At 46.4% G+C, this 23,326-nt stretch overlaps 2 protein-coding genes and 1 pseudogene across 2 annotated transcripts; 2 read left to right on the top strand and 1 right to left on the bottom strand.

Moving 5' to 3' along the window:
• The first annotated feature begins 8,389 nt into the window (after window positions 1–8,389).
• Window positions 8,390–8,521, top strand: LOC112270269 (annotated as a pseudogene).
• A 2,600-nt stretch (window positions 8,522–11,121) lies between these two features.
• LOC112269754 (uncharacterized mitochondrial protein AtMg00810-like) lies at window positions 11,122–11,799 on the top strand. The gene has a single exon (XM_024456806.1). The coding sequence runs from the start codon at window positions 11,122–11,124 to the stop codon at window positions 11,797–11,799; it is 678 nt and encodes a 225-aa protein (XP_024312574.1).
• Window positions 11,800–20,319: 8,520 nt separating this feature from the next.
• LOC100822305 (9-cis-epoxycarotenoid dioxygenase NCED3, chloroplastic) lies at window positions 20,320–22,834 on the bottom strand. The gene has a single exon (XM_003561850.4). It carries the CDS (start codon window positions 22,692–22,694, stop codon window positions 20,895–20,897), a length of 1,800 nt encoding a protein of 599 aa, XP_003561898.1. The 5' UTR covers window positions 22,695–22,834; the 3' UTR covers window positions 20,320–20,894.
• Between the last annotated feature and the right edge of the window lie 492 nt (window positions 22,835–23,326).

A 23,326-nucleotide genomic window follows, 5' to 3' on the forward strand; every position in this document is an offset into this window, starting at 1 on the left:
AAATGTCACTTCTATGTTTTGTATTGATCTATACAGAAAAATTGGTGTTGCTTGTAGATGGATTGCTGATGATCTGTGTTAAGAGTTGCTTAGAGTTCTTTATTTGATTTGCCACAGATTGCAGGCATTGAAAGAAAGAGTCATTGGAATATACTAAGCACTTCTATTTGTATTTGGGCATTGGTTTATTATTGTTCTTTCAGTTCGTAATGGCCGGTATTTTCTCTGTGGAGTACAATGTATTTAGCAAGTATTGCTTCTAGAGATAGTTGGTTGACTGGAAAATGAAGCACACCACTAACATGTGCAGGACCGATGAGCAAGAGCTGCTGCTCTTCAATTCAAGGTTTGTGTCATTATTGGTTGGGTCGGAGTTTCTCTTCCTACCTTTTCCAATGGTGAATTTGTTTAGGTGCTCATGTCTGCGGTGGTAAAGTCCTCGGCGCAGGTTGTGCAAGGCCGACACAAGGCCGATGCTTCGCGTGTATCATGCAGATGAATGCCAGGGAGCTCAAGAAAATGGTGGGCGCCTAGTGTACCGGGGGCAAGGGTAGCATGCACAGATGCTTGCTTATGTTAACTTTGTCATGATCTTCTGTAAGTAATGTCTTTGGGTTTGGGTATTAGCAGCAGCTTCTATGCTGCTGATGGTTAGCCTTTTTATACACCTCTGTAGATTATTTGTTCTAGATCTTAAAATAATATGTGCCTTATGGATTTTATTGATGTCCTCCTGTGTAAAGATGATAAAATTTTGAGGTGTGCTAGCTAAGCATCATTACTACTCCCTCCGTTCCATAATTCTTGTCGAAATATTACATGTATTTAGACGTTTTTTAGGAATAGATACATCTATGTTTGGACAAATTTGAGACAAGAATTATGAAAAGGAGGGAGTATTACGTATTGCGATATACCCTATAGGACATACTCCCTCCGTCCCATATTAAGTGACTTTCTATTACATGTATTTAGACGCTTTTTATGCATAGATACATTCATATTTGGACAAATTAGAGTCACTTAATATGAGACGGAGGGAGTAGTACTTAGGTACCTAAGCATACCTGAGATTAACTAATGTCATTTGCTGGTCACATTTTTCTCCCCATGTTTTAATTAGTTTTGCAGTCATGACAGGAAGGAGAAGGCAGTTCAGAAGACCACGACAACTAACGACAAGAGGCTTCAGAGCACCTTGAAAAGAGTAGGAGGGAACACCATTCCTGGTATTGAGGAGGTCTACATTTTCAAGAATGATGTAGTTATTCAATGATTTTTCCTTGCTACGGGGATTTTCTGGGCATGATTATGGGCGAGTGGAGATTTTCTGGGCGATTGAATGATTTTTCCTTGCTACGGGGGTGGTGGGAGGACGATGGAAATTCTTTTTTCGTACGACGTTTTTTTCGCTCGTTCGCTGGGTTGGACGATGTACGAAGGGAGGTGACGTACGGACAACTGAGGCTTAAGGAATAGTAAAGATAGTAGTTCCGTGTGTGTGGCTGTGTGCAAGAAATGCCCAATGAGAATGGCAGCAACAAATTTAAGTAAACCTGTTTGCTACTCCCTCCGATCCATAATAATTGTCTCAAACTTAGTACAAGTTGATCTGAGACACTTATTATGGATCGGAGGGAGTACACTATTAGCTTAACAGAATTCAGTATGTAATCGAAACGGTGTATCTCATAGTTAAGGAAACCTGTTTGTTACAACTAGATAGTTTGGTGCCTGAGAGTTACAACTTACAAGTGCATTTTCATATCTGTATATCGCGATCTGGTTTACATTGCAGAAAGCTGAATCTAAATAATAATGACCACTAAAGATTTGGATGCACAGAGCATGACGAAAATAAGCAAGGTTTTTGAGTTTCATACTACTGTTTTTAGCAAGGAAAAAAAGAGCAAATGACTTTGCCTTACTACACTACAATCATGCAGCCTGCGGTTCATCTTTGATTAACAGTTTACTATGCATGACCTATAGAAACATTCATTATAAAATGATTCTGTTACCTTTGGTTTATTTCTATTTGGTGACTTATTTTAATCTTTGTTTATGTCTGTACTTTCACAGTTTTTTCAACCTCCCCAATTTGGCCGCCTCCATATATAGCGTGGAGCTCTCGAATAGGCTGCATGTCCCCTACTGGTCCTTCATCCCCTGTTCCAGATTTGGTGATTGCTGCCATATATTTTCAGAAGGATCTTTCTACGTGGAACATTTGGTTAGGATCCTTGTTGATCGGCATATCTTCTTGCATTCATATCTTGTATATGAAGACTGATGTATCAATTTGTAGATGACTCTATTAAAGCTTATGTTGATGCAAAAGAGTTCCATTCATACATTGTATCATGGTCGCGATCTGGGATGACCACGAAGCCCTACTTTTAGAAGTTAAAACAGAACATTCTGTAAGATTCAGTCTCAGTTTCAGTCTCTCGTTGACATTCTATTGATGCTTTTATCAGTCTCTGCCTGTATCGAGTTGGAAACGGTTCAGGTTAATCTGGCCATGAAATTTAAATCTTTGAGGAACCTTTAAATGGTGACCAATGGCTATTAGATTTTCAGAAAGATTTAGATTCTGGCTAAAACCTGGTTTATCTTACAGATCTCATATTCTGGCTAAAACCTGTTTTATCAGAAAGATTAACCTTTTGTTCATATGTTTGGAATTGCAAATGTGAAGTGTTGTACGGTATACCGTAATTACCAGTGTTAGTAATGGATTTACTGGAGCAAATTATTCATGATCTTTTCAGTTCTTTTAACACAGACCTCTCCCTAAAAACGATTTTCGTAACTAGGTATGAAGTTGTTTGCCATGTCTAGCTACTGCCAGCTACCATCTGCACAAGATAGGAAAATATGATTCTAACTTTGCATCGGTAGACAAGGGTGTTGTAAATGATCCAGTCACCAAGCCTGCAATTTAGCCTCCGCTGCTGCTGTTGCTGCTCACCGTCTCCCTTTTTGCTTAGTTATGTTAGTTATTTGTGTTCTATCTTGTCTAAAAAGTACTACGGACAAAAGTTTGAAGAGGTGGGACATAGTATTGTGCCAGCCGTTCTTTCTTTTCGTCTACATGGACAAAAGTCAAGTTACGATACTGTCTGATTCAGTTCAGCCTCTCTTCTAAGCATTCAACTATTACCTAGCTAAAACTTGCACATATGCATTTTGGCTCTCATTTTTCTGTTTGAAAGCACAATGATCAAGCTACCTGAATGGGCAAAAATCAAGTCTCATTCCAGGAGGGCATGCCACAATCCTAGTCTGTTTAAAGAGCTGGGATCAGTAGTCATTTTCATCTGAGGCTTACCGCATTTCAGATTCATTAGAGGTAAATGTCCTTCTCAAGTGTTACCTTACAATCTAATTTACGAATGAAAACAATGGCATAACCTTGGATGTTTTGATCAGCTAGGAACACGACAGGCCTGAAAAAGGGTGTTTAGAACTTATGACAGCGGATCTGCTAAAACTTGCAGGTGTACTGATGCTTATGCCTTACATTCTAGAAGAGGTGCTCCTGAGATGATGTGCTTACAACATGAGTTATATGTCTTTATGATCACTTTACTCCAATTGATGTACTTCCTACATCAGTTGCATATACTTATGGTCCCTTATTTTGCCCTGCCATATTATGGGCTGCAAATGCATCTCGGCTGTTTCACAAATATTATGTGAGCTGATTCTAACTCCGGTATGACATGTAGCTTCCGATATGTTCGCCTAACTTTAATTTCTTCACTATATTAGGGTTTGTGACGACAAGCATATATCATGTAAAGCTACTGTAAGTAAATCCATAAAGCTCCATGCAAATCGTCAATCATAGATTTTCTTTTATAAAGTTTACCAATTCATAGTCCCAATTTACTTAACCATATGTTTTCTTTCCCATCTGTTACCTCTTAATGTTTGCTAGGTCAGTGATCATGTACTTCACAGTGCTAGAGGGGAAAAAAGATTGCTCGGGTGTTCACTATGGAAGCGGATGTCCGAATGATTTGTCTCTTATTATTTGGTTGGCATGCATGAAGGTATGTTTCATTTTCCGCAGGATGATAGCATAAGTTCTTGCTGTGAAGTATATATCTGGTGTGTTTTATAGGATGGTCAACTCAAGGAAAAAGATAAACTAATGATATTATGCAGGACAATGCAAGCAAATTAAGAATGTTGTATCATGTAGGTCGTTGTCTATGTATGATATGGTCGAACCAGATAGACACACCATAATACATGTAATACAGGTCTATTTATGATTTGCATTGCAATTTAAAGAAACAAGTTATTCCTCTTCTTTCTAGAACTGAAAGAGCAGGAAAACTTTTTAAAGGAGATTCTCCAATATATTCGGCAAAATTGATTCTCTCAAAATATATTAAAAGATCATGACTTTCTTCTACTCCTATAATATTATTTTGAAAAATTGAAGCCTTAAAATGTGACCACAAATAATGGTGTACTATCTAACCCACATAACACAGAGCCAAACCGACCCACATAACTCACCTATACTAACCCCAGACACCACACCATTATGTATTTGAAAATTTTCTGTCTGTATTGCTGGTTCTTTTATAGATTATTTTTTCTGGATTTTGCCACTGTTTTTTCCTAATCGGTTCCATCACATGCCACTAGAATAACATACTTAGTGGATTTTGCTACTATTATTTATGAACTTTCTTTTTCTTAAAACCTATCTTTTTTTCTCCCCCTTTCACCCTTTGTCCCCAAAATTCTATATCTGCAATTCATGATCCGGATAGATAGCAGCTTCTAGTTTTATTCACGACGATGGTGATCTTAGCCGAGATTGATACAGCACTGCCGCAGCTCGCCTGCAAAATTGTCTTCCATGGTGAAGGTGCAGCATTATGTGGCATCTGGAGCATGTTCCAAAATAGCTGCAACAATATTCATGAAATTTGTGCTTATCTGTGAGACAAATTAGTCTTTTTTTTTCCTTAATCAACACACATTGACCTTATGAGCACTGCTAGATCCAAAAGAAGGTTGTGATGCATTGATTTTAATGGCATGTGTCCTATTAGGCTAATGTACTGGCCTATTCTGAAACCACAACACAGCCAGTGTCATGGACTAAATGTTCTTTTGATTTTCTGCTGTGAGCCTTTTCTGATAAGAAGGGTAACACTTTCGTCAAGCTCTTTAGCCCATATGTTATCTTGATGGGCTAGAAGCTGCTAGACACTTGCACCCATATTTGGACACTAGCAATACTATTTGGGATAAGATTGAACCCAATTGATCGGGCTGTCCAGTCCAATATATAGTACTTTAGACCCACTTAATCTAAAACATGCCCTTGTGCAAATTGGACACAGCAAAATACTATCATTTGCAAGGAATATAGAATTTTAGTTTGAGAGAGCCTCAGATAATTTTGCAACATGTGAAGTTTGATCTTACTTGTATTTTAATGTTGAGTTTATATCGTCATATACTTCCTTTTACCCACATATTGCTTGCGTACTTGGATTCACCATGCTTCCGTAACAGGGTAAGGACATGAAATTGGTGATATAGCCAGATATCATTATGTGGACTGATCTCCCCCAAAACATGTTACATAAATACCTACTATTGAAGTTGTTGACCGATGATGTCTACAGTATAAAATTCTTTAGGTGGTCTGGCCCTTTTCTTTTTTGACAAAAGAGCACAGCGTGCTTTTCATTGCCAAAGTGGTCAAGAAGAACTCAACCAAGAAGTAAATACAGATTAAAAGAGAAAACGGGGGGAGGAACAAAAAGAACATATAGGAATATGAAAAGAACATATAGGCAAGTCACATTCATTTACACTTCATTCTCAGTCGTTCCATGTAGTGCGTAATAGAGAACATAAAGGGCTGGTAACTGAGCTTTGCTAAGTATGATTGGATAAGTGAAAAATTGCTATCTGCTTTATCATTGTTATTAGTGTGTTGCTTTTGTTTATGATATGACCTATGAATGTTCTTGTGGAATCTCGTCATGTGATCATTCTTGTGTATGGTAAGTAACAGACAACTTGATGGCGAAAAGAAAAAGGGCAATCCTCCATTTGAATGGTTAGTTGCTCTGTCAAGACTGCTACAATCAAATGAAGATATTATGCCGATTTGAGATTTCACTAGTAGTCTGGTGACAGAACAGTAATGACAAATGCAGCATCCTTCTCCAAAACACCATGTGAACTGTTGGGTGCTGTTCAATCAGCTTTGTGTTGTCTAGCCTGCTGAAAGTGGAGTCACTAGCTTCAAATGCTGACTTAGATGCCCACAAAAAGCATTCAAAAGGTTCCATGCATGTTGCTATCTTTGAATATGAAGATTTGATAGGTACAAGTTCTGATATGCCCATTCTGTTGACTCCCTTCGCCCTTTTTTTGGCACTTGTGTATTTTTCTGTATTCGTATAGGCTTCGATGATGCGTTGATCTGAGGAATGTTGCTTCGGTTTCCTAGTTAGTACATTGGCAGTATCATTGTACACTGTCCATCAGATCTTTACAATTCTTTTTTTGGTTTTACAGATGAAAGCTCCTGAGTTGCTATGCGTTGAACTGTGGTGGAATATAACAGTTCACAGTACAGGTTTAGCTTGTGATTGAGTTCCGTCAGTGCACACAACTAATTGGGGCCTCACATATTATTTTGGGTGCGAGGCCAGCATCACTAATCACCATTGCATTATCTGAAATTGTTTTCTGTAGATTCTTCCAGCTGATATTTCCGTCCTTCCATATCATCTGCCTGCTAGAAGAAACGGCCAAACGGATGCAGAAGTAGCAGCACCAAGAAAACAAATCTGAGGGAGCACCTTAGTGTGACAAAGATATCTCCCTTTGTACTGGCTGTTCCTTGCCTTCTCATTCTCAGTCGGATTAACAACGACCAAGTGACAACATAACATGGATTGCCACCCAGTACCTGGCCCTCGTTTCCTGGACACAGCCATGTGACCGAGCAACAAACCTTGCTGGGTGCAAGTCATAGGAGCATAAACCATGTGCGGGGTGCCTCAATTCCACCCGGTCACCAATGCTTGGTGCAAAGACCCCGACAGGTTCCATAGATGTTGGACCTGCTGCCTCCGGGAAGGTTTTGGTCATGTCGTCGTCCAGCCCGGCCGGAATCCAAACGTGACTTTTATTCCACGGTACCCCATGCATGATATTGTAGGTCTCAGCACACATGGTTTTTGTTTGTCGATTTGGCCTGGACGATATGATGTATCAGCGCGTCCACGACTCCAGCTCGTCGCTGCTAGCTTTGGCCGAACCGATAACCGAACGCGATGCAACTGGTACCTGCCGTCGCCTCCGTTTGGCAGTGTTTTATAGCTCTTGAAAATTAAATGTCCAAGAGGTGGGCGCGCATGTGTTGGTGTTAAGCTCAACTTCTCTGCTTTGCATCACAAAACATGCAGCTAGGTAGACTGCACCTTCCACAAGCTAGTTAGTGGAATAACGAAAATAAAGGGTAGTAGCAGCTGAAATCTTCTCGGCCACAAACTCATAATTGTCTATCTTAACGTCACGAGCTGGATGTCCTAACGTAAAGTAATACTATAAGAAGGCGCGGATTGCTACGTTACCTTGTAAAACAACCGAGGTTGTTGCTAACAGGAACTATAGCTTATCATAACAATAGTTGTTACTGTAGTTTATCCGGCAATAGGCTTACTATGTATAGTTGAGATACTAACCACTTTGTAAACCCTATGTGTGTTGTATAAATACCAAGCATCGGCAGGGGAGTTCCTCACGCCAAAACCATATCTCTAACTTGGTATCAGAGCCACGATCTATCATGACGTCTTCCGCATCTCTCGGATCCGAGCTCGTCGGACCGATTTCGTCTCCCGCCACCGCCACCATGTCCGTGGCATCGCTCGGCGGCCTCATCAGCGTGAGGCTGAACCGCGACAACTTCCTCATGTGGCGTGCACAGGTTGAACCAGCCCTGAGCGGGGAACTTACTCCGACCGGCCAGAGCCTCTTTGGCTATCTCGATGGCTCCATCATAGCCTCTGCCGACATGATCGCCGAGGGAACCGGTGACGACGCACGACGCATCGTCAACCCAGCGTATCTCCGTTGGTTCCAGCAGGACAAGACTATCCTTACCATCCTCCTCTCCTCGATGACAGAGGGAATCCTCGCCCAGGTCGTCTTGCTCAAGACGTTCGCCGAGGTATGGAAGGCCCTCCTCGCCATGTTCTCCTCACAGAATAGGGCACGTGTCACTCAGATTCGATACCAGTTGTCGAATTTCAAGAAGAAGGGCATGCCGGCAGCCGACTTCTTCCACAAGATGAAGGCACACGCCGACACCATGGCATCCATCGGTAAGGTGCTCGACGATGAAGAGATCATTGGGTATATGCTCGCCGGCCTTGGGTCCGAGTATGAGTCCCTCGTCACCTCCATAACCACGCGCGTCGAACCTGTTTCTCTCAATGATTTTTACTCCTACTCGTTGAGCCATGAAACTCATCTTAACAGCGCGTCTCGGCAAGGCGGCGGCAACAACAACTACAACCGCTCGCGCTCCTCCAACCGTGGCGATCGCGACGATCGTGGCTACCGCGGGGACCACGGACCGCGGCAATCAGCGGCAGAACCGTGGCAATGGGCATCCCAAGTCCACGTGCCTGATCTGCCAGAAGTACGGGCATGATGCGCTGCGTTGCCACAACCGCTTCAACCACGCGTACTCCCTGGAGATCGCCCGTGCCAGCAACTCGTCTTCACCGACCGGCTACCACGTTGACACCAATTGGTACGCTGACACTGGCGCGACAGACCACCTCACTGGTGATCTCGATAGGCTGACCATGCACAAGCGCTACAACGGCAAGGATCAAGTCCAGGTTGAAAATGGCGCAGGTTTGAAAATTTCGCATATTGGTCATTGTGCTTTGCCCGGCTCACCTTCTTTACGTCTTCGTAACGTCTTACATGTTCTTCATATACACAAGAAGCTTCTCTCCATTCACAAACTTGTCTCCGACAATCCTGTTTTTGCTGAATTCCATGATACCTTTTTCTGTGTAAAGGACAAGGTCACGAGGAGGGTTCTACTTCTCGATAGAAGCAAGGGCGGGCTCTACCTAATTCCGTTTTTCCGTTACTCATCGTCATCTCGTCGCCAGGGTCTCTCTAGCATCACCTCTCGCCAGTGGCATCAACGGCTTGGTCACCCGTTATCCGGAGTTGCCGACTCCATTCTTCGCTCCAATAAAGTTTCATGTCCTTTAGATTCGTTTGTGTGTGATGCCTGCCAGCAGGCTAAGAGTCATAAACTTCCGTTTCCAGATTCTACCAGGGTGTCGACATCCCCCCTTGAGCTTGTGCACTCCGACGTGTGGGGCCTGCTCGTACTTCGGTTGGAGGTTTCAAATACTATGTTAATTTTGTTGATGATTTCAGTCGTTTCACTTGGCTCTATTTGCTTAAACGAAAATCTGATGTTGAGGCTGCTTTCCATAATTTCCAAGCGCATGCAGAACGTACACTTAACTCCAAAATTCGTGCTTTCCGGTCAAATTGGGGTGGCGAGTACCATCGCCTCCATCAACACTTCGACAAGCTTGGCATCGCTCACCGCGTCTCCTGTCCACACACGTCCGCGCAAAATGGCATCGCTGAGCGTAAACATCGACACATCGTCGAAACGGGACTTGCTCTTCTCGCCCACTCTTCCATGCCCTTGCGGTTTTGGGATGAAGCTTTCCTCACCGCCTGCTACCCGATCAACCGCATGCCAACCAAGGTTCTCAGCAACGATAGTCCCATCTCACGTTTGCTTCACACCACACCTGGCTACTCTTTTCTTCGTACGTTTGGCTATGCTTGTCGGCCATATCTTCGTCCTTACAACAACCACAAATTAGAGTTTCGGTCTAAGCAGTGCGTTTTCTTGGGCTATAGTGGCATGCACAAAGGATACAAATGTCTAGATCAGTCCACCGGTCACATCTATATTTCCCGGCATGTTGCCTTCGATGAGCGCGTTTTCCCATTTGCATCCTCCAATCCTAGTTCGTCTCCTTCGGAGCGTTCTGTTTTTCCTTCCTCCGAGCCGGTCATACACCTTGACTCTATGCGATTTTATCATGTCAACGCTAACCATGCTGCAGGAGCTCCCTCGGTGACACCTGCATCTGGCTCGGACGCCCCTTGCTCGTCAGATGCTGCTGACACGGGTATTGCCGTAGAAAATCCTGCCGCCGCAGCTGCTCCCGCAGGTGATGCATCATCCCCTGCGACTCCTACCGCGCCATCACCTTCTGCCGCGTCGCCTGGCGGGTCTCCTGCCGCGGCAGAAAATGCTGCCGCCGTGGAACATCCTGCCGCGGCAGACCAAGGCCCTCCGTCCCCACTAGCGGTGCCGGCCCCGGCTCCGGCCCGGTCTACGTGGTGACTCGCCTCCACAACAACATCACCAAGATGCTGGTGCCGAAGGATGGGACCATTCGGTACAATCCCAATCGTCATGCGTTCCTCGCTGTGCCGTCTTCCCATCGCCTTGCTCTCACCGAACCTGCCTGGCGTGCCATGATGGAGGCAGAGTTCTCTGCCCTCCAGGGCAATGGCATGTGGAGTCTTGTGCCTCATCCCCCCGGCCGGCACGTTGTCAGCTACAAGTGGATCTTCAAAGTCAAGGAGAAACTTGACGGCTCCGTCGACAAGTACAAAGCCCGGCTCGTTGCTCGTGGGTTTACGCAACGTCCCGGCATCGACTACCTCGACACCCTCAGCCCAGTGGTCAAGCCCGCCACGGTGCGCCTCGTCCTGTCCGTGGCCATCTCCAGGCGCTGGCATCTCCGGCAAGTTGATGTCAGCAATGCCTTCCTCCACGGTGTGCTCATCGAGGAGGTATACATGCAACAACCACCTGGCTTCGAAGATCTGCGCACACCTGATCACGTTTATCGCCTTCACAAGTCCCTCTACGGCCTGAAGCAGTCGCCGCGTGCCTAGCATGCCCGGCTCAGTGACAAACTTCAGCAACTTGGCTTCAGCCCTTCTCTGGCCGATACCTCGTTGTTCATCCTGTCCCGTGGAGCTCTAACGATCTACATGCTGGTCTATGTCGATGATATTGTCATTGCCAGCTCGTGCCCTCATGCTGCGGATCGTCTCCTTCAGCAACTTCAGGCTACGTTCCCGATCAAGGATCTTGGCCCTCTTCGGTATTTCCTCGGGATTGAAGCGACATCCACTTCAGGGGGAATGCATCTGTGTCAACAGAAGTATGCCATGGACTTGCTTCACCGTGCGCACATGGAAAACTGTCGTCCCGTCTCCACTCCTATGTCAGTACAAGATCCGCTTGCACGGGATGTTGGCACTGCACTCCAGGGCGATGATGTTTTCCGCTATCGGAGTATGGTTGGAGGACTTCAGTATCTAACCATGACACGGCCTGACATCTCATTTGCGGTGAACAAGGTATGTCAATACTTGGCTGCCCCGACCGACTCACATTGGGATGCCGTCAAGCGAATATTGCGCAACGTCAAGGGCACTGCAGCAACTGGAATCAATGTTCGTCGCTCCGGTTCTACTCTTCTCAGTGTGTTCACCGACGCAGATTGGGCGGGCTGCGCGGATGATCGACGCTCCACCGGCGGTCATGTTGTGTTCTTTGGTCCCAGCTTAATCTCCTGGAGTGCTCGGAAACAGCCTACTGTCTCGCGATCTAGTACAGAGGCAGAATACAAGGCACTCGCAAATGGAGCTGCCGAAGTGACTTAGGTTCAAACATTGGTCAAGGAGTTACTGATTCCTCAACCACGACCCCCAATCATTTGGTGCGACAATCTTGGAGCAACTTACTTGACTGCTAATCCAGTCTTTCATGCCCGAACCAAACACATTGAGGTGGATTTCCACTTCGTCCGAGAGAAGGTGGCGTGTGGCGCACTGGAAGTTCGTTTTGTTTCATCAGGAGATCAGCTCGCAGACGCTTTCACTAAGCCAGCCACAAGCTCATGCTCGACAATATGAAGCGCAATCTCAACCTCGGAACCTCTGGTCGAGATTGAGGGGGAATGTAAAACAACCGAGGTTGTTGCTAACAAGAACTGTAGCTTATCCTAACAATAGTTGTTACTGTAGCTTATCCGGCAATAGGCTTAGCATGTATAGTTGAGATACTAACCACCTTGTAAACCCTATGTGTGTTGTATAAATACCAAGCATCCGTAGGGGAGTTCCCCACTCCAAAACCATATCTCTGACTTACCTATGTAAAGCTGCAAAGATAACTCGACTTGCAACGTGTTCTCGATGCATCAGTCATTTGGACATTAGCCGCACGTGTGTGTCACGTCGATTTGTACAAACTAGATGCTCGAGGTGAATATTTTTTCATTGTTAGTTATATTGCAAAAAAAAATTAACTTGACACTATGTTTCTCGGATTTATTTGGATACGTTTGCGGTTGTGTGCATCATAGTACTATGTAGAGGCCAGGAGTTAAACTCTCGTGCGGTTGTACCCAGATGCAATGATAATAATCAATAAAGCTTTCTTTACTGGAAAAAAAATGCTCACCTCAATTTGCCTATGTTCAAGAAAAAACAACACGTTTCTTGAATTTTCAATTACAAGGAAAAACACATATGCACCCTAAGAGCATCCACATCCTCAGGTGCTAAACAGACTGTAACCATGCGAGAAATTATATGTATAGCACCAGTGCTAATTAATAAGGAATATGAGAGTAAATGCTAAGTTAACAAACAAAGCTTAATGTGAGTGCTAAGGTAAATAAATTGCTTTAAGTCAGTTACTCCAATTATTACTTCAAAGAGATAAGTGTGTTTTTATCTCTCAATTGTTTGCAAAGTTCATTTGTGATTATTTATGTTTTTTTACAGCTCAGTAAACTGGACAAACTTGTTCTCTTACCTGACCGAAGGAATATCCTTGCTGCTTAAGTGACATGGTTTTTCGCCTATCCTACCACATGTTCATCCACACCGGCATATGAACTTGCCACATTAGCATATGACTAGGGAACACGCATGTGCAAAAATTATGGATGTGTGTATCGATCGATGCATAGGCTGGGTATTCTCCTTTTTCGGGGAAAACAACGGTGTGAAAAAGCCGACGTGGAGGGCCACATGGCAAGTCATGTAAAAACTATGCCACATAAGCAAGAAAAAACGGTTCATTCAATAGGGGACAAACTTGTGACTAGTAGTGATTTTTTAGTGTTAGGAACGTGAATGCCTTAACATTTAGGTGCTGTTTGGCCCCTTCCTTTCATCTCATTTGATAGAAATAAAATGAAACCTAATTTTTGATAGGATTTCATTTGGTTCAATTTGAATTTCGGGTTCAAAAATCATGTTTGTATACCACATAGATTTGTAGAGAGAGACAATTCCAAAAAAAATGCTGGCTTTTATAGAGGAACTGAGGTTAGTTACAGTGTGATTTCATGAAATTGCAAATTGAATTCATGTAGCCAATTCCGTGTCAACCAAACAAGTTAGTTTGTAGAATTCAAAATGAATTACAAGATTCTAGCCCCAAATGATGGGTGACAAACGAGCTGCAACTGAACCTACAAATAGCAGGGACTAATGACAACCTTATTTAGGAGGTTAGTACTACCTCCGGCCCATATTAAGTGACTCAATTTTTAAGAAAAATAAATGTATCTATATATTAAAATGCGTTTAGATACATGTAATATTTCGGGACTTAATATGAGATAGGAGAGTTCGGATTGGTCGATCAGGTGTTATTGCCACCATCGCTATCGAAAAGATGCACTTGCGCGAGGCAAAGCCGATCAAACTTAAGAGTTTCAAACGGAAGGTCGACGAGAATCGGTGCATGCAGGCCACAAGATATATCGAATGCTGGGAAATCGTGCGTTACGTACGTCAGATAAACGAGCATGCGTCACCGCAACTTGATCAAGATCGAAGCTAGCTATAAAGTTGTATATCGACGTACGTACGTACCAAAGCATTTCAGTCTCTGCCTTAAGTAGTGGGCCTCGTGATTTCCAAACATGAATCTAATAAAGTAAGCTACTGATCCGGCTAGTTTGCACTAAAATCACGACAAGTATTTTTTAGAAACGGAGGGAGTAGCAATTTAATTTCTGGTCGGTCACGGTGTCTAATATTTTTTTACGATCGATGGGGACTACTTCCTCCATCCCATATTAAGTGACTCAAAATTGTCAAAATATGGATGTATCTATATTCAAAAAGCGTCCAGATACATGTAATATTTCGTCACTTACTATGAGACGGAGGTTCTCGTCGAAATATTACATGTATGTAGACGCTTTTTAGAAATAGATACATCCATTTTTTTAGCAAATTTGAGACAAAAATTATGCGACAGAGCAAGTAGTATATTCTCGTTAAAAAAACAGAAATTTGTATACTCCGTATTTATTTCCTTTCGGAACAATCAGAGGATATGTCCCAGATTATCATAATCCTCTCTCAACTTCTCAAGCTTTTCTGTCTTCAAGTTTTCTTGTTAATTTAGTTGATGGCATCATTGCATACGTATATAGGCCGCTTTTGTCATACTTAATTGGTCTTAAGCATTTCAGTGATCGCTCCGCTCCCACTAGCTAGTTATCGTCAGGTATCAATGATTGCGCCCAGAGTTTGGTCACGGAATTAGTTAAACGCGAGCTGCTTGATAGCGAGTTTGTTTATCTTTCCCTTTTTTTCTCTCTGGGAAAGTGTTGTACATGTTCATTTCCTGAAGTTGTTGTGGAAAAAATAGGAGCTCGAAATCAGCACCACCACGAGCATAACCCATATCGCCAAGAGATCTAGTTAAAATTAACAATTTTCCTACTGTATATCCAATTCGTCCGAATTTTTACGGGTCAACAATTGTTCGGTTGTCAGATTTAGTTTGTATGTAATGACGTGTTTGGTTTGAAGCCACACTTTGTCAAACCTTAGGCTCACAAGTTTGGCAAGTGTTTGTCTGCAACCACAATTGTGGCATGCCACACTTCCCTAACCCCCTTATCCCAATGTCATAGACATAATCGCATTGCTCTGTTATGTCGACTGAGTTTTTCTTAAAATTTGCCTGAGACATAATCAGGCTCTAAAGTTAATTACAAAATGACCGGGCCGGGACCGGGGCCGGCTGGAAAGCCTAGCTAGCATGCGCGCGCATGCAGACCACGCAGCTATGCGTATTTTAAGCACGCAGAAAGTTGCAGTCGATCGAGAGCCGGCCTGCTTACGTACGTATAGGTTCCGTTAATCCATATGTTTAATCTTCTCCTTTAGACCGTACGTGCAACCATTATGCCGACGGCCGGTCAGCGTCAGCGCAGAGAGATCCGAAGATTCGTGCCCACGTAATTTCCATGCCATCGTCGGCTGATCGGCCGGGCATGCATGCATGCCGAGGATTGCATCCTTTCCCCGCCCCCCCTGATTGATAAGATACATTATCCATGATATCCGTGGATTAAACAAATTAACTGTGCCGTTTTGGATAACTACATTTGTTCGAGAGTTCATAATCTTGGTAGGGTACGCAAAAGTGAAATGGCCGAACTAAAGGGAACGCCCCGGACGTCATGCATCCGTGTCTTTGTGTTTCGACCATATGACCGGACGCTTTAACTGGTAGTACTCCACTGTACTCATATTATATTTGTTGCCACTTGATCGACATGCTGTGATATCGTAATATATAGCTTAACTAGATCTTGAACCACACACGTTACCGGTGGTTCTGGGCTTCCTTAGGCAAAAAGGGCAACATCGATCTCTGTTCTTCCAATCTCATAATTTTGACTTTTATTTTAAGGAAATCAGGTTGGCAGTCCATTAACTTGGCAGGTGGAAATACTTTAATTTGGTCCATGAACTTGAAAACACTGCATCTACACCCCTAAATTTGACGTGCTGGAACACTTTGGGTCCAATTGCATTTCATCATACCGATGTGACGTTGAAGAAACTATGGACAAGGGTTTTAACTTGTTTTTTTTTGTGTGTGTGTGTGTTTGCAAACTCCCCACCAAGGACTCCTTTCTTCTCTCCCACGGTACATGCCCATACCATCTCAATTTCCCCACCCCGAGCCCTCCCAATTCTCCTTTCTCGAAAGAAAGTTATGTACCTGGTATATTTAACTAGCTATCTTTATCAAGTTGCACATGGCTTTGTTATATCGTGTTTAATTTAATAATACAAAGGTGAAATTTTGGGAGCACAACCATTAATTAATTTTAATCGTATTTCTCGCCAAAAAAATTAATTATAATAGTACGGTATTCACAAACCAATGTGATATGCTGCCTCAAATTTTCAAAAGGCTAGTTTCTCGAAAGAAAGTTTTCAATCAGTTCATGGTTTTTCATAATGCCAGTTTAAACCCTTTTTTCTTTTATATATTTATGTACTCTTCAAGACACGTGCATACATATAATATTCTTTTAAGTATGGATATAAACAGTTCTCCTTCATTTTCACAAATATTGGCATATTTGGTCTCGTTAACAAATCTTTGACCAAGCACTAATTTATTAACATTTGTTTTTTAAGACATGAAATTTATATCAATAGATTCGTGTTTAAAAGTTTTTTATTGTTGTTTCCTTTTTACGAAGAGGTTGTCTAATTAATACGCACGCAAGCCAAAGACTTCAGTCAAAACCTTACCTCTCATCTTAACCAGGATACGATGCAATTTGCAAACCAATGCGAAAATCAAGTTAATAACAATTAAAAATTGACAGCGAGTCAGACTCTTTGTCCAAATTAACCATCGTACTCTTTTTGTTTGAAGCCGGAGGAAGTATACTTCTCAAAAGCAACTCTAAAAGATAAGTTCATATAACAGCAATTGGATCCCTGAATGAGTTGAAGAAATAAAAATCCCCAAAGTGCTACAAGTTCCGAAGAGTACAGCCTCAGCTCACTCGACGAAAGCAAACCCATGTGGGTTGGTGTGGCTGTAATCCACCGAATCGATCAAAGATTTTGTACCGCGCGTGGAGTTCAGTAGGAATAGTACTGTACAGCACTTTTGCCAAGACTAGATGATCGATCTTCGTCCTAACTAACTAACTATATGTATATGGCCGTGCAGTGTGCACGCTATATGTATGAACGACGAGGTCGATCGAATTAACTGAACCGTGGAACACGTGCCTGCGCCCGACGCGCAAGCAAGCAAGGTTGGTATATAAAAAAATACGCACACGCTACGCACTTTAATTCAGGCTGCCATCGACCTCAGCCACAGGGCTCCTCGCTTGGCCCGACACGTATACATTATTACGTACTGCAGCCTCCCTGAACCCTGTCCCTGCCGCGTCATCGTACGTGCAGAGACCAGCAGACGCCCGATGATGGATCCTTTCTCCTCTGCCCCTCTTCCCGTAAACGTGCCGGCATTGGTTCCCCAAAGCGCCAAGACGTACCGCACTTTCCGTTTCCCGTGCGCGGACGCCCGTCCGTAGATCATCAACGGCGCCGCACCAGCTTGGTTGGCGGCGCGGCGCGATAACGACGATGATGATACGTATCACGTCGCCGTCAGTCGCCTCTTATCCCCTCGCCGACCGATCGAGATGGGATAATTAATGAGTTTCCTTAATTAATTAACTCCGTGCTTCGGGGCCTGGCAATGGCATGGCATGCATGCAACCGCGCCCGCCCGACGTCGACAAGAGGCCCGTCCTGCTCTAGCTGTGCGCGCGGTCTGGCTGCCCTCGCGCGCGGGGGGTTCGTTTGTTAGGTTGGAGGAGAGTAATCGGCATTGCCATGCATGGCATGCACGCAACAGTTAACCGTCTCATTGCATTGCACGTACGCCGGATGTGTAGTCTAGTCCCCTTCCATGCAAACATCTGTCCACCCTTTCATGTGCGCACCACGTCTTCTGTCCATCTCGAGTTTGACTGAGGCATGTGGAAATAAAAAGGACAGGAATGCCGGATTTCGGGCATCGGATAGTGTTATCCAGAGTGGTCCCAATGGGAGATACTGAAATATGAGCATGTGCACAACGGCCGCATAACAATGCCTTGGCCTTGAGGTGAGCATTAGCGATATCATTGGAACTCTATTTGTTTTATCGACGAGATGATGAGGATAGCCAGGCTATCAAAGCCTCTCCTTTGGAGTTTTCACTTGGCACTGATCAACCAATCTCCAGATCGATTCGTGCAGTCGATTCTGCTGCAGCCAAAAACAAATGGTTGATGTACGTTTCCATGCATTAGCGGTGTGCCAGAGGCCGCAAGCAACAAGCATACCGTGCACGTTTTGATTTTGAGTGATTGAGTTGCGTTCGACGTGAGTGATGACTCAAAAGAGGGAGATGCAGCTGAGCCTAGCTCACATTTAAGAAGATCTCGCGCCTGCGCAACTTTATCATAGAGAAACTATTGGTATTCAGCTGAATATTTACCTGTTTAAAGGTGTGCCCCGCCCATGGCTGAGGTGGCGATCATCCAGCAATCTAGGTCCAGCTAAATGATCAACCAGTGCTTGACCATTGTCCAAATACTTATCGAGAATTTGCATTTGAAGATGAGGTGGGTTGCAGTTTCCGGTTCACGCTTGGAAAGCTGGCAAAGGCCACGATTTGGCCATCCTGTCGCTCGCCCGGGACGATCGGCAGTCCAAACTCTATTGTGAGTTGCGCCTTTGTAGGCTGATGCCACATAATACTCCCTGTTGGTCATGAACTTCCAAGAGATAGCGTTAGGGGTGTTCTAAGTGGGCTGAACTTGCTGCACCTGAGCCTAAAGGTTGATTTATTTTTTCTTGAAAGTGGTGTATTGATTTTTTGTTTTTTGCGTATCAATCTTTTTTATATAAGATGCATGGAGGAGAATATGTACATTAAACTTGGCACCTCCTCCGGAGCAAGGACCAGGGATTCACTTGTACAAATGTGCACGCGCGCGGTTGGGAACTCTACTGATGCAACCATTAGTTTTCACCGGTGATACCACACTAATCCAAATGGAGTATCCTTCTGTTTTTGAAATTAGATCATACTTTGGATTAAAAGACAACTGGGGTTAAGAAGACCCTACAACTCTTCAACAAGAGTTGCAAATCAACCACCGGAAAACAGTCCAAATGGGAGGATCGAAAATCCTTGCTGTACTATGATTTTCGGTCTAGTTTTTCTCATAAACCGGACCATTCTATTCTTCTTAAATGAATTGCGGGAGCTCCCTGCCCTCTGACGAGGTTTGTAAAAAAAATCCTTGCTTTACCAATTTTCAAGGCTTGATCTCAACTTCGTTTCCAACTAAAATCAAGAGTTGCAAATCAAGCTGGGTCACTAGGTGATTCGTTGTTTAGCTCGCTCCTGTTAGGTGGTATCGAGTGGAGAGACCCGGGATAATTTTGTAATTTTGGCCTTTGGCCACACTCGCTGCATCGCAGCCTTACTCTCTAATATACACCGTTTGGGTGTATTCTAGAAAAAAAAATCAAGAGATGTAGCGGTTGCATTCGAGGTATATCTGGTCTTCGAGTGATGGTCATAGGTGCCGAGGAAGCCGGAGTGTTCAATGGAGAACACGAGGGAATAATAAGTCCTGAAAGGGACATCCACATCTCGCGAAAATGCAGTATTGTTAGGTGCCCGAAAAGTCACGTTGATCACGTACGTACGCACGCACGCACGCTCGTCAGTCCTTCGACCTACAGCTCTACAAGTCTCTCTCCCCACATGTCCTGAGTTGCAGTGGGATCTTGCAACGAAGGCTGACTACAAAAGTTGGGTCAAAACTCCCGGATGGATAACCATGCTGCTTGTGCTGCCACTGCATCACCTGTTCGGCGTTTTGCTCCAGCTTTCTCGTGGATTTGACTCGGCGTCTTGGAAATTTGCTATAGCGCGGGCGGCGCCCAGCGGCGGCACTGTTTGTTTCCTTGTCGGCTTGTAGCGAATTGCAAATTTGGAATCAGAAAATCTCCAGAGCAGAAAACTCGGGATCGCTGAAAAATCAGATTCCGCTCGGTTCAGTATTCTCGCGCTCCCGCAACAAGTCGGCCACGAATCGATGGATGACGGCTGAGGGCCGACCAGTTCAGCCCCAAAAGGGCAGAAAAGAACATCTTTCTGATCGCCCAAATTGGAGGCAGTTGATCTTGCTAAGAACAGAGCACCGGCAAAGCAGAGTCGTGGAAAAGCTTCGGTATTGGCACCAATATATTTCTGCTGTGTACTGTAGCCCAACAGAAAAACATGAAGAAGACATGCATAGGACGCGAGTGAACAGAGGATGACAATGAAATGTAGGCAGCAGAATCGCCAATCTCTTATTTTTATACTATGAACAAATGTACACACATGAGGCATAGCATAAGCCAACAACACCTCGGTACCAACAGCAACCGGGCGGTGACAAGCAAGCACTGAACGCTGAATAGCGAGTGACAACAACCGGAGCATATCCGTGTGTGATCCAAAGGAGAGAGAAAAAAAAGTGATGAACAATACTGTATAGACTAGTACCGGGCACCAGCTGAGCTACGGTTGCTGGTCTTGGACACAAGCACCAGCAGAACAGCTACGAGCTGGATGGACCCTCTCTTCTCTCGCTATCTCTAATCCTTCTGCCACTGTGAGTGACAACTAAATTGTACTGCTACTACTTACACTAGTGTGAACTGAAGCTAAATATGAACAGGAACCGACTAGTGCTAACTGTAGATGGAAGGAAAGATTCCGGGGACCTCGAGGCGGGCTCCCTCTGGTAACTTCCTCTTTCCATGTGCTCTGTTTCTTGCCGTCCTCCGGGAAACGTGGAGACGGGCAAGCAAGGCGGAGCTCGGCTCGATCGGGCCAGGCCTCAAAATCAAGCCTGGGATTCGAGCTCACTGGCCTTGACGAAGGTGCCGTGGAAGCCGTAGGGCACGCGGGACGGCAGCTGGATGGTGGCCTCGAGGCGCATGTCGGCGGCATTGACGACCAGCAGCTCGGACGTGCCGGCGCGCTCGTCGTGCACGAAGGTGAGAATGTAGCCGTCGTCCTCGCCGCGGGGCGAGGCCGCGGCCGGGTCCATGGGCACGAAGCAGGGCTCGCCGCCGAAGCGGCCTTCCCCGTAGTCGAACTTGGTGAGCTCTCCCGTGGCGAGGTCGACCTTGGCGAAGCCGGACACCTTGGGCCAGGGCTCTGCCACGGCCAGGTATGCGTACCGGGTCTTGCGGCCCAGGAGGGTCGAGTTGACCATCCCGACCTCGAGGTTGACCTGCTGCGACGGCGCCAGGATTGGGCGGCGCGTGGACTCCCCGGTGCGCGTGTTGAGGCGGATCTCCGTGAGCACGCTCTCAAGGCACTCGTCGGACTCGTTGAAGATGGAGTCCGCGGGCGTCATGCAGGATCCGATGACGACCACCTCGTCCGTGTCCTCCTCCTCCCACGCGTTCCAGAGGTGGAAGCAGAAGCAGTCCGGCACGTCCACCCAGACCATCTCCGACGCGTCCGCCGCGCACTTGGGGAGAACCCCGAAGCGGGACGTCTTCTCCTTGTCGAGCACCACGGGGGAACCCCCGCGGAGCATCTCCTGCAGCTTGAACACCACCTGGTGGTCGGGCACCACCACGAAGTTCTCGGTGATGGCGAAGTCGTGGATCATGGTGGGCTGGTCCAGCGGGATCTCGACGTCCGCCGACTTGGTCCCGTCGGCCGCGAAGTAGAAGTACTTGAGGTACGGCTTCTTGATCACGTCGTAGCTGAGCGCGTGGAGCTGGCCCGTGGCCGGGTCGAGCTTCGGGTGCGCGATCATGGGGCACTCGAGCTGCCCGTCAAAGTCGTAGCGGCCGACGGTCTGGAGGTCTCCGGCCTCGGTGACGCGGACGTGGTACGGGATGTCGTCCTCGGACATGGCCAGGAGGTGGCCGTTGAAGTAGACGAGGCCGGCGTTGGCGACGCCCGTGCCGCGGGACGGGTCCACGAGGCCGCAGGCGGAGCGCGCGTAGAAGAGGGCGAGGCGCGCGATCCCGGAGTGGCCGTGGAGCTCGCCGATGGCCTTGGGGAACATGGGCCGGCCCAGCGCGCGCTCCTGGCGGAGGCGCTCCGTGTCCGTGAACCTGGAGGCGTACGTCTCGGCGACCCCGTTGCGGATCCGCAGGGCGTGCACCATGCCGTCGCCGTCGAAGAGGTGGTGCCCGGCCACGGGGTCGAAGTGCGGGTTGGCGCCGTTGCGCGCGTACACGCCGTTGATGAAGGGCGGGATGCGCCCGGACACCGGCAGCGACTGCACGGGCGGGGTCTCGCCGACGGGGGCGAAATTGCCCGCGATCTGCACCGCGGGGTCGACCGTCCTGGAGAGCCCGTGCGGCTTCTCGAGCACGTTGGCGACGAAGCCCTCCTCGAACGCGTCCAGCGCCACGGCCGCCGCGCGCTGGAAGAAGTTGAGCTTCTTCTTCTCGTCGACCCTCCGTGCGGAACCGGCCGCCGGAGCCTTCGGGAAGGCAATGGCGGACTTGGCCTGCGGCGCGTCGACGAAGGGGGACAGGTGCGCCGGCGCGCGGGCAGCAGCGCCGGAGCTGATGGCGCGGGCGGAGAACCTGACCAAATTGGGGGCTCTGGTGCCCGTCGGGCGCGGCCTGTGCCGTTGTATGGAAACAGAGCTGGGCGTGGTGAGCGTCTGCATCGTCGGCAAGTAGTTTAGCGCAGGACTTTGGCGTGGGTTCCCGGCGGAATCGGCGTGTGCGTTCTGCGAGTTGCGGGGGACGGGGACTGATGAATGAGCCTTGTTGTGAGTGTGGATGGATGGTTGGGGTTGGGAGCTCGGAGCGAGCCCGTATATATAGAGTTGGAGCCTGGAGGGAGGGAGCAGGCAGGGGAGGCAAGCAAGTGGAACGAGGGAAGACTGGTGACGGATTTCCCACGAGGAGGACGGTAGACGCGTTGGTAAATGGGGAGTGGGATAGTGCTGTACCAGTGTGTGTGTGTGTGTGTGTGTTGCCGTGTTGGTGGTGCTTGTGCGGGGGAGCGTGTGGCGTGGGTGGGGCGTGGACGGTTTGAATGGGGGCGCCCGAGAAATTGACAACATTGGGAGGGTGCCCACGTGGTGCGCTCCGGAGGGCGGCAGGGTGGGCGGGCTGACGAGGACGTGCTTTCCTTTTTTTTAATTCTTGGCTTCTCTTCCCCTTTTTTTTAATTTGATGGATATATAAGATAATAACAGGTAGGACGAGTACCGACTAACGATCGAGTTCGCTCTGCCCGCAGTCACTGTTTGGGAGTTTGTTCTTTTCGACGTGTGCCCTGGTCGCTTCTCCT

This window comes from Brachypodium distachyon, chromosome 1 (genome assembly GCF_000005505.3).
Source record: "Brachypodium distachyon strain Bd21 chromosome 1, Brachypodium_distachyon_v3.0, whole genome shotgun sequence".
NCBI classification, from domain to species: Eukaryota; Viridiplantae; Streptophyta; class Magnoliopsida; order Poales; family Poaceae; genus Brachypodium; species Brachypodium distachyon.

Bases quoted from the DNA above. Each gene is read 5' to 3' on its own strand.
- LOC112269754 (XM_024456806.1), top strand. From the start codon at position 11,122: ATGCTGGTCTATGTCGATGATATTGTCATTGCCAGCTCGTGCCCTCAT.
- LOC100822305 (XM_003561850.4), bottom strand. From the start codon at position 22,694: ATGCAGACGCTCACCACGCCCAGCTCTGTTTCCATACAACGGCACAGG.